At 40.0% G+C, this 13,924-nt stretch overlaps 1 protein-coding gene across 1 annotated transcript; it reads left to right on the forward strand.

Annotated features, from left to right (window-relative positions):
• Positions 1-4,095: 4,095 nt before the first annotated feature.
• Positions 4,096-13,307, forward strand: LOC138955721 (uncharacterized; the record flags this gene model as incomplete). Its single annotated transcript, XM_070327270.1, is given in 5 exon segments — positions 4,096-4,169; positions 5,832-5,962; positions 10,373-10,578; positions 12,759-12,965; positions 13,196-13,307. Coding segments are annotated over 5 exon segments (730 nt in total), but the record flags the coding sequence as incomplete, so codon positions are not given.
• Between the last annotated feature and the right edge of the window lie 617 nt (positions 13,308-13,924).

Here is a 13,924-nt window from a genome sequence, read left to right on the forward strand (position 1 = left end):
GTGTGGCGCACGTTATATGTCGCAGCACCTCCCTGATATGGCCCTTCGTGGTCGGCTGGGCGTTAAGCAAACAAACAAACAAAAACAAACAAATTTTAAAGAATTGCATCAATTACCAGTATTTAGAGAGACAATACAATTCAGACTTTGGTGACAAGTACGCCAAAAGAAATATAAAGAAATATCGCCATATCTTGTTAGACATTTTCATCTTCCAGCTAAATGTGAGTGAAGTTGCTGAAACAAATTGTTGGTTTGGCTACTAGTAAAGTTCGCTCTCTGGCTAGTACATTTTCAGAATCACATTTGTTTGGAATTTCCGGGCTGTCATGTGTGACGTCACTGTCTTCGGTCTGTGTTGTAATTACCAATACCAGTGACAGTATTAGCTGACTATTGTCTGCGTCAGCTAATCGTCCGACACGATATTCACGCCACAGACTCACGTTCTTTGTTTTACTTGGTGTGAAATATATACTGGCAAGGGAATTGCTACTAAATGGCAAAGACGACGAACAAAAACAAAAAGTGTGATTCACACGAAAAGGGGACGATATGCGACGCGTTGGAGCATTTCAAGCGAATGGATCGTTCGCGCCGGATAATCCTAGCATAGCAAACAAGAGCTGGTTACGATTTTCGTGTGTGGTGTTGTGTCGCCAAGCCGGGGTACATGTTATCCGGGACGGTGATATTTGTGTGCAAACTCTCCCAGTCTCTGTCTCTCCCTCTCTGTGTCGCCTTGTGTGTGTCTCTCTCTCTCTCTCTGTCTCCCTGTGTCTCTCTCTCTCTCTCTGTCTCTCTCTTTCTCTGTCTGTCCCTGTTTCCCTGTCTGTATCTCTGTATCTTTGTATCTTTCTCTCTCTCTCTCTCTCTCTCTCTCCCCCGTCTCTTCTTTTAGTGTGTGCACACACTCAAGATTTGACGCTGTGTGTGTGTGTGTGTGTGTGTGTGTGTGTGTGTGTGTGTGTGTGTGTGTGTGTGTGTGTGTGTGTGTGTGTGTGTGTGTGTGTATGTGTGTGTGTGTGTAGAGTGGTTGAGAGAAAACAGTTGGACCGATTTTCATGAAACTGTTCATACAAATTCTTACAGATGATATTCCCAGACCGGTTTTCCGTCCTTTATTCCATAGATGTCTTTGATGACGTCATGTCCGGCTTTGAGTAAAAGTTTAGGCGGCATTGTCATAACCTCATTTTTCGATCAGATTGATTGACATTTTGTTCAAGCAATCTTCGACCCATCCCGGGGTATGGGATTGCATTTCAGCTCGGAAGCTTAAACAATATTTAATGACTTTGGTCTTTAACAATCTCAGACGTTTTATTAGAATTAAATTTTATCAATCAATCCAAAAAAGATTTCATCTTATTTTTGTTTAATCATTTCCCGGATCCAAAAACATACAGATATATTTTGTTTGGATCAAAAACAAGCTCAGAAAGTTCAAAAGAATACAGAAAAGCGCGTTTTCCTCATGAGAGCAATACGCCACTGCGCATACGGGCTCTTTTGGTACTTCAAGCGATCAGCGAGCCGGCCCCGCATTGGCGTGAAATGCCGCAGTGCGTTCAGTTTCTTTCTGTGAGTTCTGACTAAACGTATTATTACTTTTGCTTCTCGCGACTTGTTTTGTTTGTTTGTGCCATTTGCTTTGCATCCACTGTATCGTGTCACATTATGATGGTTGTGTGATATGCAATCGTTATGTTTGTGTGATTGTAGTGACATGCAATCATCATGATGTTTGTGTGATTGTAGTGACGTGCAATCATTATGATGTTTGTGTGATTGTAGTGACGTGCAATCATCATGATGTTTGTGTGATTGTAGTGACGTGCAATCATCATGATGTTTGTGTGATTGTAGTGACGTGCAATCATCATGATGTTTGTGTGATTGTAGTGACGTGCAATCATCATGATGTTTGTGTGATTGTAGTGACGTGCAATCATTATGATGTTTGTGTGATTGTAGTGACGTGTAATCATCATGATGTTTGTGTGATTGTAGTGACGTGTAATCATTATGATGTTTGTGTGATTGTAGTGACGTGCAATCATTATGATGTTTGTGTGATTGTAGTGACGTGCAATCATTATGATGTTTGTGTGATTGTAGTGACGTGCAATCATTATGATGTTTGTGTGATTGTAGTGACGTGTAATCATTATGGTGTTTGTGTGATTGTAGTGACGTGCAATCATTATGATGTTTGTGTGATTGTAGTGACGTGTAATCATTATGATGTTTGTGTGATTGTGGTGACGTGTAATCATTATGATGTTTGTGTGATTGTAGTGACGTGTAATCATTATGATGTTTGTGTGATTGTAGTGACGTGCAATCATTATGATGTTTGTGTGATTGTAGTGACATGCAATCATCATGATGTTTGTGTGATTGTAGTGACGTGTAATCATTATGATGTTTGTGTGATTGTAGTGACGTGTAATCATCATGATGTTTGTGTGATTGTAGTGACGTGCAATCATCATGATGTTTGTGTGATTGTAGTGACGTGTAATCATTATGGTGTTTGTGTGATTGTAGTGACGTGCAATCATCATGATGTTTGTGTGATTGTAGTGACGTGTAATCATTATGATGTTTGTGTGATTGTAGTGACGTGTAATCATTATGATGTTTGTGTGATTGTAGTGACATGCAATCATTATGATGTTTGTGTGATTGTAGTGACGTGCAATCATCATGATGTTTGTGTGATTGTAGTGACGTGCAATCATTATGATGTTTGTGTGATTGTAGTGACGTGTAATCATTATGATGTTTGTGTGATTGTAGTGACGTGCAATCATTATGATGTTTGTGTGATTGTAGTGACGTGCAATCATTATGATGTTTGTGTGATTGTAGTGACGTGCAATCATTATGATGTTTGTGTGATTGTAGTGACGTGTAATCATTATGGTGTTTGTGTGATTGTAGTGACGTGTAATCATTATGGTGTTTGTGTGATTGTAGTGACGTGTAATCATTATGGTGTTTGTGTGATTGTAGTGACGTGCAATCATTATGATGTTTGTGTGATTGTAGTGACGTGCAATCGTTATGTTTGTGTGATTGTAGTGACGTGCAATCATTATGATGTTTGTGTGATTGTAGTGACGTGCAATCATCATGATGTTTGTGTGATTGTAGTGACGTGCAATCATCATGATGTTTGTGTGATTGTAGTGACATGCAATCGTTATGTTTGTGTGATTGTAGTGACGTGCAATCATCATGATGTTTGTGTGATTGTAGTGACGTGCAATCATTATGATGTTTGTGTGATTGTAGTGACGTGCAATCATCATGATGTTTGTGTGATTGTAGTGACGTGCAATCGTTATGATGTTTGTGTGATTGTAGTGACGTGCAATCATTATGATGTTTGTGTGATTGTAGTGACGTGTAATCATTATGATGTTTGTGTGATTGTAGTGACGTGCAATCATTATGATGTTTGTGTGATTGTAGTGACGTGCAATCATTATGATGTTTGTGTGATTGTAGTGACGTGTAATCATTATGATGTTTGTGTGATTGTAGTGACGTGTAATCATTATGGTGTTTGTGTGATTGTAGTGACGTGCAATCATTATGATGTTTGTGTGATTGTGGTGACGTGTAATCATTATGATGTTTGTGTGATTGTAGTGACGTGCAATCATTATGATGTTTGTGTGATTGTAGTGACGTGTAATCATTATGGTGTTTGTGTGATTGTAGTGACGTGTAATCATTATGGTGTTTGTGTGATTGTAGTGACGTGTAATCATTATGATGTTTGTGTGATTGTAGTGACGTGCAATCATTATGATGTTTGTGTGATTGTAGTGACGTGTAATCATTATGATGTTTGTGTGATTGTGGTGACGTGCAATCATTATGATGTTTGTGTGATTGTAGTGACGTGCAATCATTATGATGTTTGTGTGATTGTAGTGACGTGCAATCATCATGATGTTTGTGTGATTGTAGTGACGTGTAATCATTATGATGTTTGTGTGATTGTAGTGACGTGCAATCATTATGATGTTTGTGTGATTGTAGTGACGTGCAATCATTATGATGTTTGTGTGATTGTAGTGACGTGCACATCATGGCCACAAGGGAGGGAGTGTCGCTGTTGTTCTGTGTTGCTCTCTGCTTCCTACCACTAGGTGAGTGCTCTTTCTTCTTGTCATATTATTATATTATATTATCATATTATATTATTATATTATATTATTATATTATATTATTATATTATATTATATTATATTATATTATATTATATTATATTATATTATATTATATTATTATATTATATTATTATATTATATTATTATATTATATTATTATATTATATTATTATATTATATTATTATATTATATTATTATAACAAGGCAGTCGAGTATAGGCGGTCCCAAATTAAGCCCGAAGTCGACTTCGCGAACACTTCGCGAATGCTTTTTACCGAAAACTCAGTGCTAAAGCATCGTGCGGCCAGCTCCGCGAAGTATACTTCGCGTAGTCAACTTCGCCCAGTTCAGGACAGGCTTGAGAATGATTATGATTGCCAATAGTTTACATGTTTAGCTAAATGTATTTGACTAGGCGTTTCAGGTCTGGTCAACCTATACAGCAGCATGCTTGTCACCTAACCTTGAAAATATTCCTTTATGTTTCTTTATTCGTTGACAACGCGTGAGTACAGTATTAGAAAAAAACACTGTTTATTTCTCGCTTTTATGCGCAGTCCCCGTTGTTTTTCTGGTTCCTTGAGATATATTTGTGTGTTTTGGGGACACTGAAAAGTGACTATTTTGAGAACCAATCTGACATTATAAGGACGGTCTCAGTAACGACTCTGATTAGTGGTGGTAGCATTAATTTGACTTAGATGTTCCTGTTTCTATATCGACAGTATAACATTTGAGCAATAACCTTATTTGTAACACATGTGATGTGGACATGTTGTAAACGCGGTGGAGTGTGTGCATGTGTGTGTGTGTGTGTGTGTGTGTGTGTGTGTGTGTGTGTGTGTGTGTGTGTGTGTGTGTGTGTGTGTGTGTGCGTGCGTGAATGCGTGTGTGAGTGTGTCCGTGTGTTTGCGTGTGTGTGTGTGTGTGTGTGTGTGTGTGTGTGTGTGTGTGCGTGCGTGAATACGCGCGCGTGTGTGTGTGTGTGTGTGTGTGTGTGTGTGTGTGTGTGTGTGTGTGCGTGCGTGCGTGCGTTTGAGCGTGCGTGTGTTTATGTGTGTGTGTGTCTGTCAGTGTGCGTGTGTGTGTGTGTGCTTGCGTGTATGTGTACGTGCGTGCGTGCGTGCGTGCGTGCGTGCGTGCGTGAGTGCCTACGTGCCCGTGAGACAGTGTGTGTGTGTGTGTGTGTGTGTGTGTGTGTGTGTGTGTGTGTGTAAGCGTGTGTGTGTCAGAAATTCGGGGAGCATTTTGTACTTTGTTTTGTTTGAATGTTTGAATGTACTCAAGCCAAGCAATTTTCCTAGTGTATTGCACATGGTGGAAATAAAATCTTGTTTCTTATGTTTTATGTGTTTGCATTATATTCCTCATCATTTTCTAAGTCCAAAAATTTAAAGATATTTTATGTTTACTCGAAAAATGTGATCACAATTTCAGAAAATAGGTTAATTAGGATTCATGTTCGCTTGCTTCGAGGAGACGAGCGTGACCCGTGTCGGTCTTCGGGTATGGCTAGCCAAGACTTACTACATTTAGTCTCAGAGATGACTGGTTTTTAAGCGTAGATCTTTTCGTTTCAGGCCGACAGATTGACTAAATGATTTGATATCGATTCAAGCGACTTGTTTTTCTCTCTCCAGAGGCACGAGAGGCTGTGGAAGGGAGAGAATTCATGGTGGCCTTCATGCAGCACAACGCCCACGAGAGTTACTCCCCCTTGGAACAGAACCTCTTCCTTTACATCTCCAACCCCGGCACAAACACAGTCAATGTAAGGTTTCCCTCTTTTTACATTGATTCAACGTTTTGTAACGTCTTGTCTACGTGTTCACGAGCACACACGCTGTCAATGTAAAGTTTGCTTCATTGTAAATTAAAGGCACAGTAAGCCTCCCGTAAACCATCACAGATACTGTCAGGCTTTTACACACAGTACAAACACCCTTTCATTTAAACACTCACCGCTTGAGAACATCCTAGGTGCCCTCCGTAAAGAGCGAGCAATTTTCAAAGAATTTATTTTTGCGTGGTTTATCTGACCCCTGAGCCATCGTGAACCCGTGTGATCCAGTTTCCCTTTTTCACAATGTAGTCGTCAGTTAGTAATTTGAATGCGACTCGCTGTGAGCTTATGTGCAATAGCACGTTATTATGTACCTCTGATTATGCACGTACAAAACGGCTGTGGTTCACAAGAACTCTAGCGATGGCTTTTGACTGTTCAGAGGAACTGGCGATAGGTATAAACCGTCGTCTGCTACGAGAACCACGACCTTGCGTGACCCTGCTTCCGGGCTTATCTTTTTTCAAACTTTCAAAACTTCGAATTGTATTGATCTTGTCTTGATGAAAAAAGAATTCTTTTATGATTTAAGAATGTTTGTGTAACAAGCTGTCAATTTATTATTTAGATTTTAAAAGTTAGGTCTAGCGCCAAAACGCACCACTGTCCGATTGTCTCTGAGAAATCGGCGCAAATTTTTTTTTGATTGCTTGCTCTTTACGTAGGGCACCTAGGATGTTCCCGTTTGGTGAGCGTTCAAATGGAATTGTGTTTGTACTGTGTGTAAAAGCCTGACAGTATCTGTGATGGTTTACGGGAGGCTTACTGTGCCTTTAAGTCAACGTTTTGTAACGTCTTGTGCAAGTGTTCACGAGCACACACACTGTCAATGTAAAGTTTGCCTCTGTTTACAGTTAGTCAAAGTTGTATCGCATAATGTCAAAGCTGTCACAATCTGCGATGTCCGAAAATAGATATCAGCATACCTTCAGAAAGTTTACAATAATATGACCTAGTTGACCCGTGTCCTGACCTGTTCGCTAATCACTCCTGCTTGACCTCTTTGCACGTTTTGGTAAAACTATTTTGATAGAAGTAAACGGGTGACCAGGTAGCGGAGGCATTTTGGAAGTTACTTCTTCGAAATAATACCTTCGAAATGGTTCATACCCCCCCCCCCCCCTAAACTTCTCTTACCCCCCCCCCCCCCTCTTATCGCCCTCTTCTTACCCCGCTCCCTTTTAGTCCCATACCTACTTCCTATTCCCTTACCTTGATGCACCCCCCCTCCCCTAGTCTCCTACCCTTCTACTATCCCCTACCTCCCTATTTCATACTCACCCCTTCTCAGTGTAGTTACCTCTTCCTTTGTCCCCCATCCCTTCCCTAGTCTTTACCATTTACCCTCTCCCCCTGGTCCCTCCGACCTAGTCCCTATTTCGTACCAAAGAAGAGAAGAGTTTCGCGCACCATCCCCAAATATTTCCTTTGAAACACACACACACACACACACACACACACACACACACACACACATTGACTCGCACAAATCTCATACACGGGTGCGTCTCAGAAACTGAACCTTTTGTGTGTGCCATAATCAAATTAGCCTACAATTGAAACATACTGAATTTTAAATCATGATATTGGTATTTTTGAGAAGTAAAATGAATAAAGAAATAGTACAAACAAAACTGAGTATTTTGCATGATTATTATGAAGGTTGTTTTGCGAAAGAAATGATTGGATGCGTGAAAAATGGAGGTCTGATCTGTGACATGAACCATCAACTAGTTTTGCACCTCACTACAAGAATCGTTTAGAATGTCCAAGGACTGCTATTCTTGTTATGTGTGTTTGGTTTAAGTGTACTTGACAGTTGAAATGTTATTTTGTCCACAGAATTGTTATTTTAAACGAAATTAATCGCTTGAAAGTTTGCCATCACTGTCGTAACATAGGTTTCCACACGCGTGCAACAGCAACAAGTCCTAAATTTGAACTTTAGAATTTGCATATTCATCTTCAACACGACCTTGACATGAAAGGGCATAGAAAATCGCTAAGCTAAATGTTATTTAAGTATTATTTTCTCAAAATTGCATCTGCAAACTAAGTTGAAAGTTGCGCAATATGACATGCTTCTTCAAAATTCAGTTACGATGGTGAACGGTTTTGCAAATAATGTTCAGAGTTTTGAAGAAAGATTAGAACTATTTTGCGCGTAGTGACTTAGAGGTGCGGGTGACTACGCATGCGCAGTTACAGAGAGAAATAGTTCAGCTTCCAGCAGCGAAGAAAGATTTCGAGAATGTTTCCGAAGTCTGTGATTTTGTTACGACAGTGATCAACACCCAAGGTTCTTGAGAAAAGGTGAGTTTTTGCTGCTATGATATTCTATGAAGTGAAAAATTAGGCTAAACATTTGTTAATAATAGTTTTTCTTTCGATTTCACCTAGTCAAAACTTGACTAAATGTTTTAACATAGAGGGGGAATCGAAACGAGGGTCGTGGTGTATGTGTGTGTGTGTGTCTGTCTGTCTGTGCGTGTGTGTGTGTGTAGAGCGATTCAGACTAAACTACTTGACCGATCTTTATGAAATTTGACATGAGAGTTCCTGGGTATGATATCCCCGGACGTTTTTTTCTTTTTTTCGACAAATACTTTTGATGACGTCATATCCGGCTTTTTGTAAAAGTTGAGGCGGCACTGTCACACCCTCATTTTTCAATTAAATTGATTGAAATTTTTGTAAAGCAATCTTCGACGAAGGCCGGACTTCGGTATTGCATTTCAGCTTGGTGGCTTAAAAATTAATTAATGACTTTGGCCATTAAAAATCTGAAAATTGTAATAATTTTTTTTTTATGTATAAAACGATCCAAATTTACGTTCATCTTATTTGACATCATTTCCTGATTCCAAAAACATATAAATATGTTATATTTGGATTAAAAACAAGCTCTGAAAATTAAAAATATAAAAATTATGATCAAAATTAAATTTCCGAAATCGATTTAAAGGAACGGTAAGTGTCAATGTTTTCTTTAATTGTAAAAGTTGTATGTTCAATGGAATGGTAAGTCTGAACAAAATAATTACTTTATTTTGTTTTTAGCCAGTGAATGTGGATGCATCAAAATCTTGATAGACATCAAACAAATTCATGTTAGTGAAACTAGTACACATATTGCATCAATCTTTGGTTGAAATCGCAGGTACTTGCATGTTTCAGGTGCAAGAGATTCGACCTGATGAACTGGTGGTAAAGTTCCTTCGAAGGAAACCGGAGGGGAACTACTATTGCTTTCCAGGGATCGATGATATTTCCTTAGTCCCTACATCTGATGCAACCATGATTCGTGACCCCACCTTCAATGCCAGGGGGCATTATTTCTTTTGAAATAAATTAATTAACTGCAAGTGGCAACTGTTCTATATGTAACCAATGCCTTTGGTTTATTGTCTTAACAATTGAATGAACCACTTTTGAACATTTGCATTCTTCATGTCAAACCTTATAATACATGTCTGGTTGTTCGTTTCCGAGTTACGTCGGTGATGAACTTTTCATTAATGTTTCTCTTTTTGGGGGCAAAGTTTGCTTGATTTTGTCCAGCTTTTTTTCTTTCTGTTCCTGTTTTAGTGTTTGGCATTTTACCTAAGAAGAATCTGGTTGCAAAATTAGCTTCATTTAGTAAAGTTTGTTGGAAAAAGCATAACCGTTTCTTTGTTACAAAAGTGATGTTTCCATGTTACATCGGTGACCATTTTGCATTCTTTTGGGATAACTTTCTAACATTTTGTCTTAGAGCAACAAATCTTTGTATATATGCTATTGTGAAGGTTAAATGTCAATAAGACTGAATGAATGCCATGTATCAACATGTTCTGATCAGGATATCATTAATTAATTTTCATTTTTGTATTGAAATTTTGACGAATGCATGGAACTTTGAAAAAAACATTATTTTGTTGTTTGCATGTAGTCATTTCATATTGAACTCTATAATGGCTTGTGATTCAACAATAATAACTGAATAAAAGTCGTTTTCAGCCTTATAAATGCAGTTTTGTTGTCTTTTATTGTTTCCATGTTACACGGGTGATTTTGCACACATGGTCCAAATAATGCTCAATATATGGCAAACTAAAGGCAATGTTATATGTTTTCTTGTTTAAACTGAAACGGTACACCCTGAGAAGTGTGTAAATAGTATTATCAAAGTTTTCTGGGAAGATTTTACTTTTGGTGATAATGTCACAAACCCACGCGCTCGAACCCACACACTTACACATCATACGGTACAGAAACTTAAAAAGAAAGAGAATGGATATTAATTTTAGGCTGTGTGTGTCAACATTATTGTTCATCCTTATCCCTACGTTTCTCAAGGTGAGGGTAGAATTTTACGACCTTGACACGCAGCCTACTATTGACCTTGACATTGCCCCAGAAGCGACCCAGACCGTGACCCTCATCGAGACGCTGATGCTGCAGGGTGCCACCAAACACGGGAAGAGTGTACACGTCATTTCCGATTACGTCATTCAGGTACAGGCTATCTACGAGCTGTCGCAACAACGAAAGTCTTACGGAGGGTGAGGCGCTTTGACTTTTGTTTGCTTTTTTGGAGTTAAGTAGGGAAAAGGTCATTGACCCCTGCTGACAGAAGTTTCCTTCAATATTTGTGATGACAGATGTTTATGAAACTTTTCATCTTCATTTTCCCAGGTGATCTCCCCAGATGTTTTGTTTTTGTTTTTTTGTTATTTGGTTGGGGGGGGGGGGGGGTATACCTACGGTTATTAACGGCTTTGTCGAGTTATACATTACCCCCCCCCCCCCCCCTCAATACGTGCAGTGTACAACAAATATATAAATACATACATACATGAATTAATCTAAATACATAAACGAATAAATAATTGATTAAAGATCAACATGTTTAAAAGCAAATAATTATACATGCAGTTGTATAATCTGCACACACACCCCTCCTTTTGAATCAGTATTTGATTGGTTTAAACAATGTTTTATTAAATCAAACATGATACAATAATACAACGATAAACAATAGGGACACGAACTCAAGCGAACGCTTATATTACGCGCCCTACGTAGTTGGAAAATAACACAAATATGATGTCGGACAAACATTACTTATAAACTGTGGAACTATCTAGATCAAAAGCATAGTTAAGTCAAACCAGAAAGAATAAGAAAAAGCTAGCAGGAGGAAGAAAGGGGGTGGGGGGTGGGGGGTGGGAGGAAAGACTGGTAGATACATATAAGGCCTAAAAAAAAAATAGGTGTGGTTATGGTAACCCGACCTACCCTATTTTTTGGGGCCGACCCTATAACTTTTTATTACATTTGTCAAAAAAATACACACAAAAAACAAGTAAACGAGTGCAGAAAACGCAATGAAAGCGAAAGCGCCCGAGTCGCACACTTATTTCCCTGTCAAGTAGGTTTAATTTGTACACATTAGAAAAAAAAGTTTAAAAAAAAAAGTGATTGCCTACCTTCCTACCCTATTTTTTTTGGCTATGTTACCGTAACCACACCTATTATTTTTTTTGGGGCCTAATAGATGAAGGTGGTTAGCGCATTAAAAAAAAAAGAATATACGTAGTACATTATGAACTGTAAACCAGTGGCAAATAAGCAGTACTTCGTTAAATATATATTTCAAGAGTGCATGTAAAATAAGGGTTGTTGACATGAATATGCGTACTGAGTTAAATCAACCAAAATGACCAGGTTCACAGATAAACGATTGGACCCTTTCAAAAATAAGCTTGTTGGTGCGGAGAGAAAGGTTTTCGCTACCATTTAACAATATTTCCACATGTCTGTAATTTACAGGTAGTGCATTTATTGTAGACAGGCGAGCATCTACACTGAGCACAAAAAGTTAAGGACCTGAGAGCACGGCTGGGGATTTCCCACCTCCCTGTCTGAGAGCATGGCTAGGGATTTCCCACCTTCCTGTCTGAGAGCATGGCTAGGGATTTCCCACCTCCCTGTCTGAGAGCACGGCTAGGGATTTCCCACCTCCCTGTCTGAGAGCACGGCTAGGGATTTCCCACCTCCCTGTCTGAGAGCACGGCTAGGGATTTCCCACCTCCCTGTCTGAGAGCATGGCTAGGGATTTCCCACCTTCCTGTCTGAGAGCATGGCTAGGGATTTCCCACCTCCCTGTCTGAGAGCACGGCTAGGGATTTCCCACCTCCCTGTCTGAGAGCATGGCTAGGGATTTCCCACCTCCCTGTCTGAGAGCACGGCTAGGGATTTCCCACCTCCCTGTCTGAGAGCACGGCTAGGGATTTCCCACCTCCCTGTCTGAGAGCACGACTAGGGATTTCCCCCCTCCCTGTCTGAGAGCACGGCTAGGGATTTCCCACCTCCCTGTCTGAGAGCATGGCTAGGGATTTCCCACCTCCCTGTCTGAGAGCACGGCTAGGGATTTCCCACCTCCCTGTCTGAGAGCACGACTAGGGATTTCCCACCTCCCTGTCTGAGAGCACGGCTAGGGATTTCTCGATGGCGTCTAAAGCCTAAACATACGAACGCAATGAGCCGGCATGGCGTCATGTACATAAAAATAGTTAGGATCGTATGTTAACCCACCTTCTATACATCGTCCATAACTTTCGCCGTACGGGTAACGTCACCTGCAAAGAAGTTTAGAATAAAACTGAAAAAAACCCACACTAAACAAGGTCGCAGCTGAAGCAGTTATCTTTATGCTTTATCTTGTTGACGTCATTCTCAGGACTGGCGTCTTGCCGATGACGTCACTGACGAAGGATTACGTAGCAGCCACCCACTGCGAGAGACGGTACTGCGTGCTGCTCGTGCTGGCCACAGAGGACGGGGCAGAAGTCAAGGTCAAGCTTCGCGTGGGGCCGGGGGATGACGGAGGAGGATTGCCTCACTACAACAACCAGACGTATGAGGACGGTGATGAAATAACGGACAGGTAACGACATACTCAAAAGAAAAAGTGTGTGTGTGTGTGTGTGTGTGTGTGTGTGTGTGTGTGTGTGTGTGTGTGTGTGTGTGTGTGTGTGAGTGTGTGTGAGTGTGTGTGTGTGTGTGTGTGTGTGTGTGTGTGTGTTCGGTCAACCATTCTTTGACCCGGGTAAATGTGTGTGTGTGTGTGTGTGTGTGTGTGTGTGTGTGTGTGTGTGTGTGTGTTTGACTTTGCAGTTTGAACAGAGGGGAGTCGATGCAAGTGTTGTGTTACCGCTGCGACCTGACAGGATCATGGATAAACAGCAGCAAGGTCGTGGCAGTCTTTTCAGGGGGAGACTTTACCAGGGTGAGTCACTTAGGCCCCTGACCTTGGACATACAGTGCTTGACGACTGGTTAAAAAGGTTCGTTTATATTGCTTTAAATGCCAAAATCCTCGTTAAATAGAATTTGATTTGATTTGATTTGATTTGAGTTATAGGGATCCAACCTGACTATATGCCATTCGCCGATTTATTTCTAAATGTTAGTTTGCTTTGAAGACACCAGCATAAGACGTGTATCTTGTTGTTCTTTCCATATTTACAAATTGATGTAAATTTCATTAACATGCAAACAGAAATAAAATATTGTTTAAACCAAAGACAAAATTAACTTTTTACCCAAACACAATCCACATTCGTGTAATATGCACTCAGGAAAAGATATTAGTTTCATACCACTGGTCACTTTGCCTGGTCTAGTATGGTGTTAACATTTTCCAAGACTAAACCCCCTTCACTTTCTGGGTAACGAAACATGCAGCGCTTTTTACGTCATGACGTCAGACGAGCAAAGTGCGAGCGTGCAGGGAAACAGCGCTTGCTATTCCGACTTTATCGTGGGAAAGAGATTTCTTCTACACGAGATTATGTTGATAGTCTAACGAAGTCGTCAGGCTATGTATGTGATAGCTGTGTATATA

The sequence above is a fragment of the Littorina saxatilis genome, unplaced genomic scaffold, assembly GCF_037325665.1.
Source record: "Littorina saxatilis isolate snail1 unplaced genomic scaffold, US_GU_Lsax_2.0 scaffold_2610, whole genome shotgun sequence".
Lineage (NCBI taxonomy): Eukaryota > Metazoa > Mollusca > Gastropoda > Littorinimorpha > Littorinidae > Littorina > Littorina saxatilis.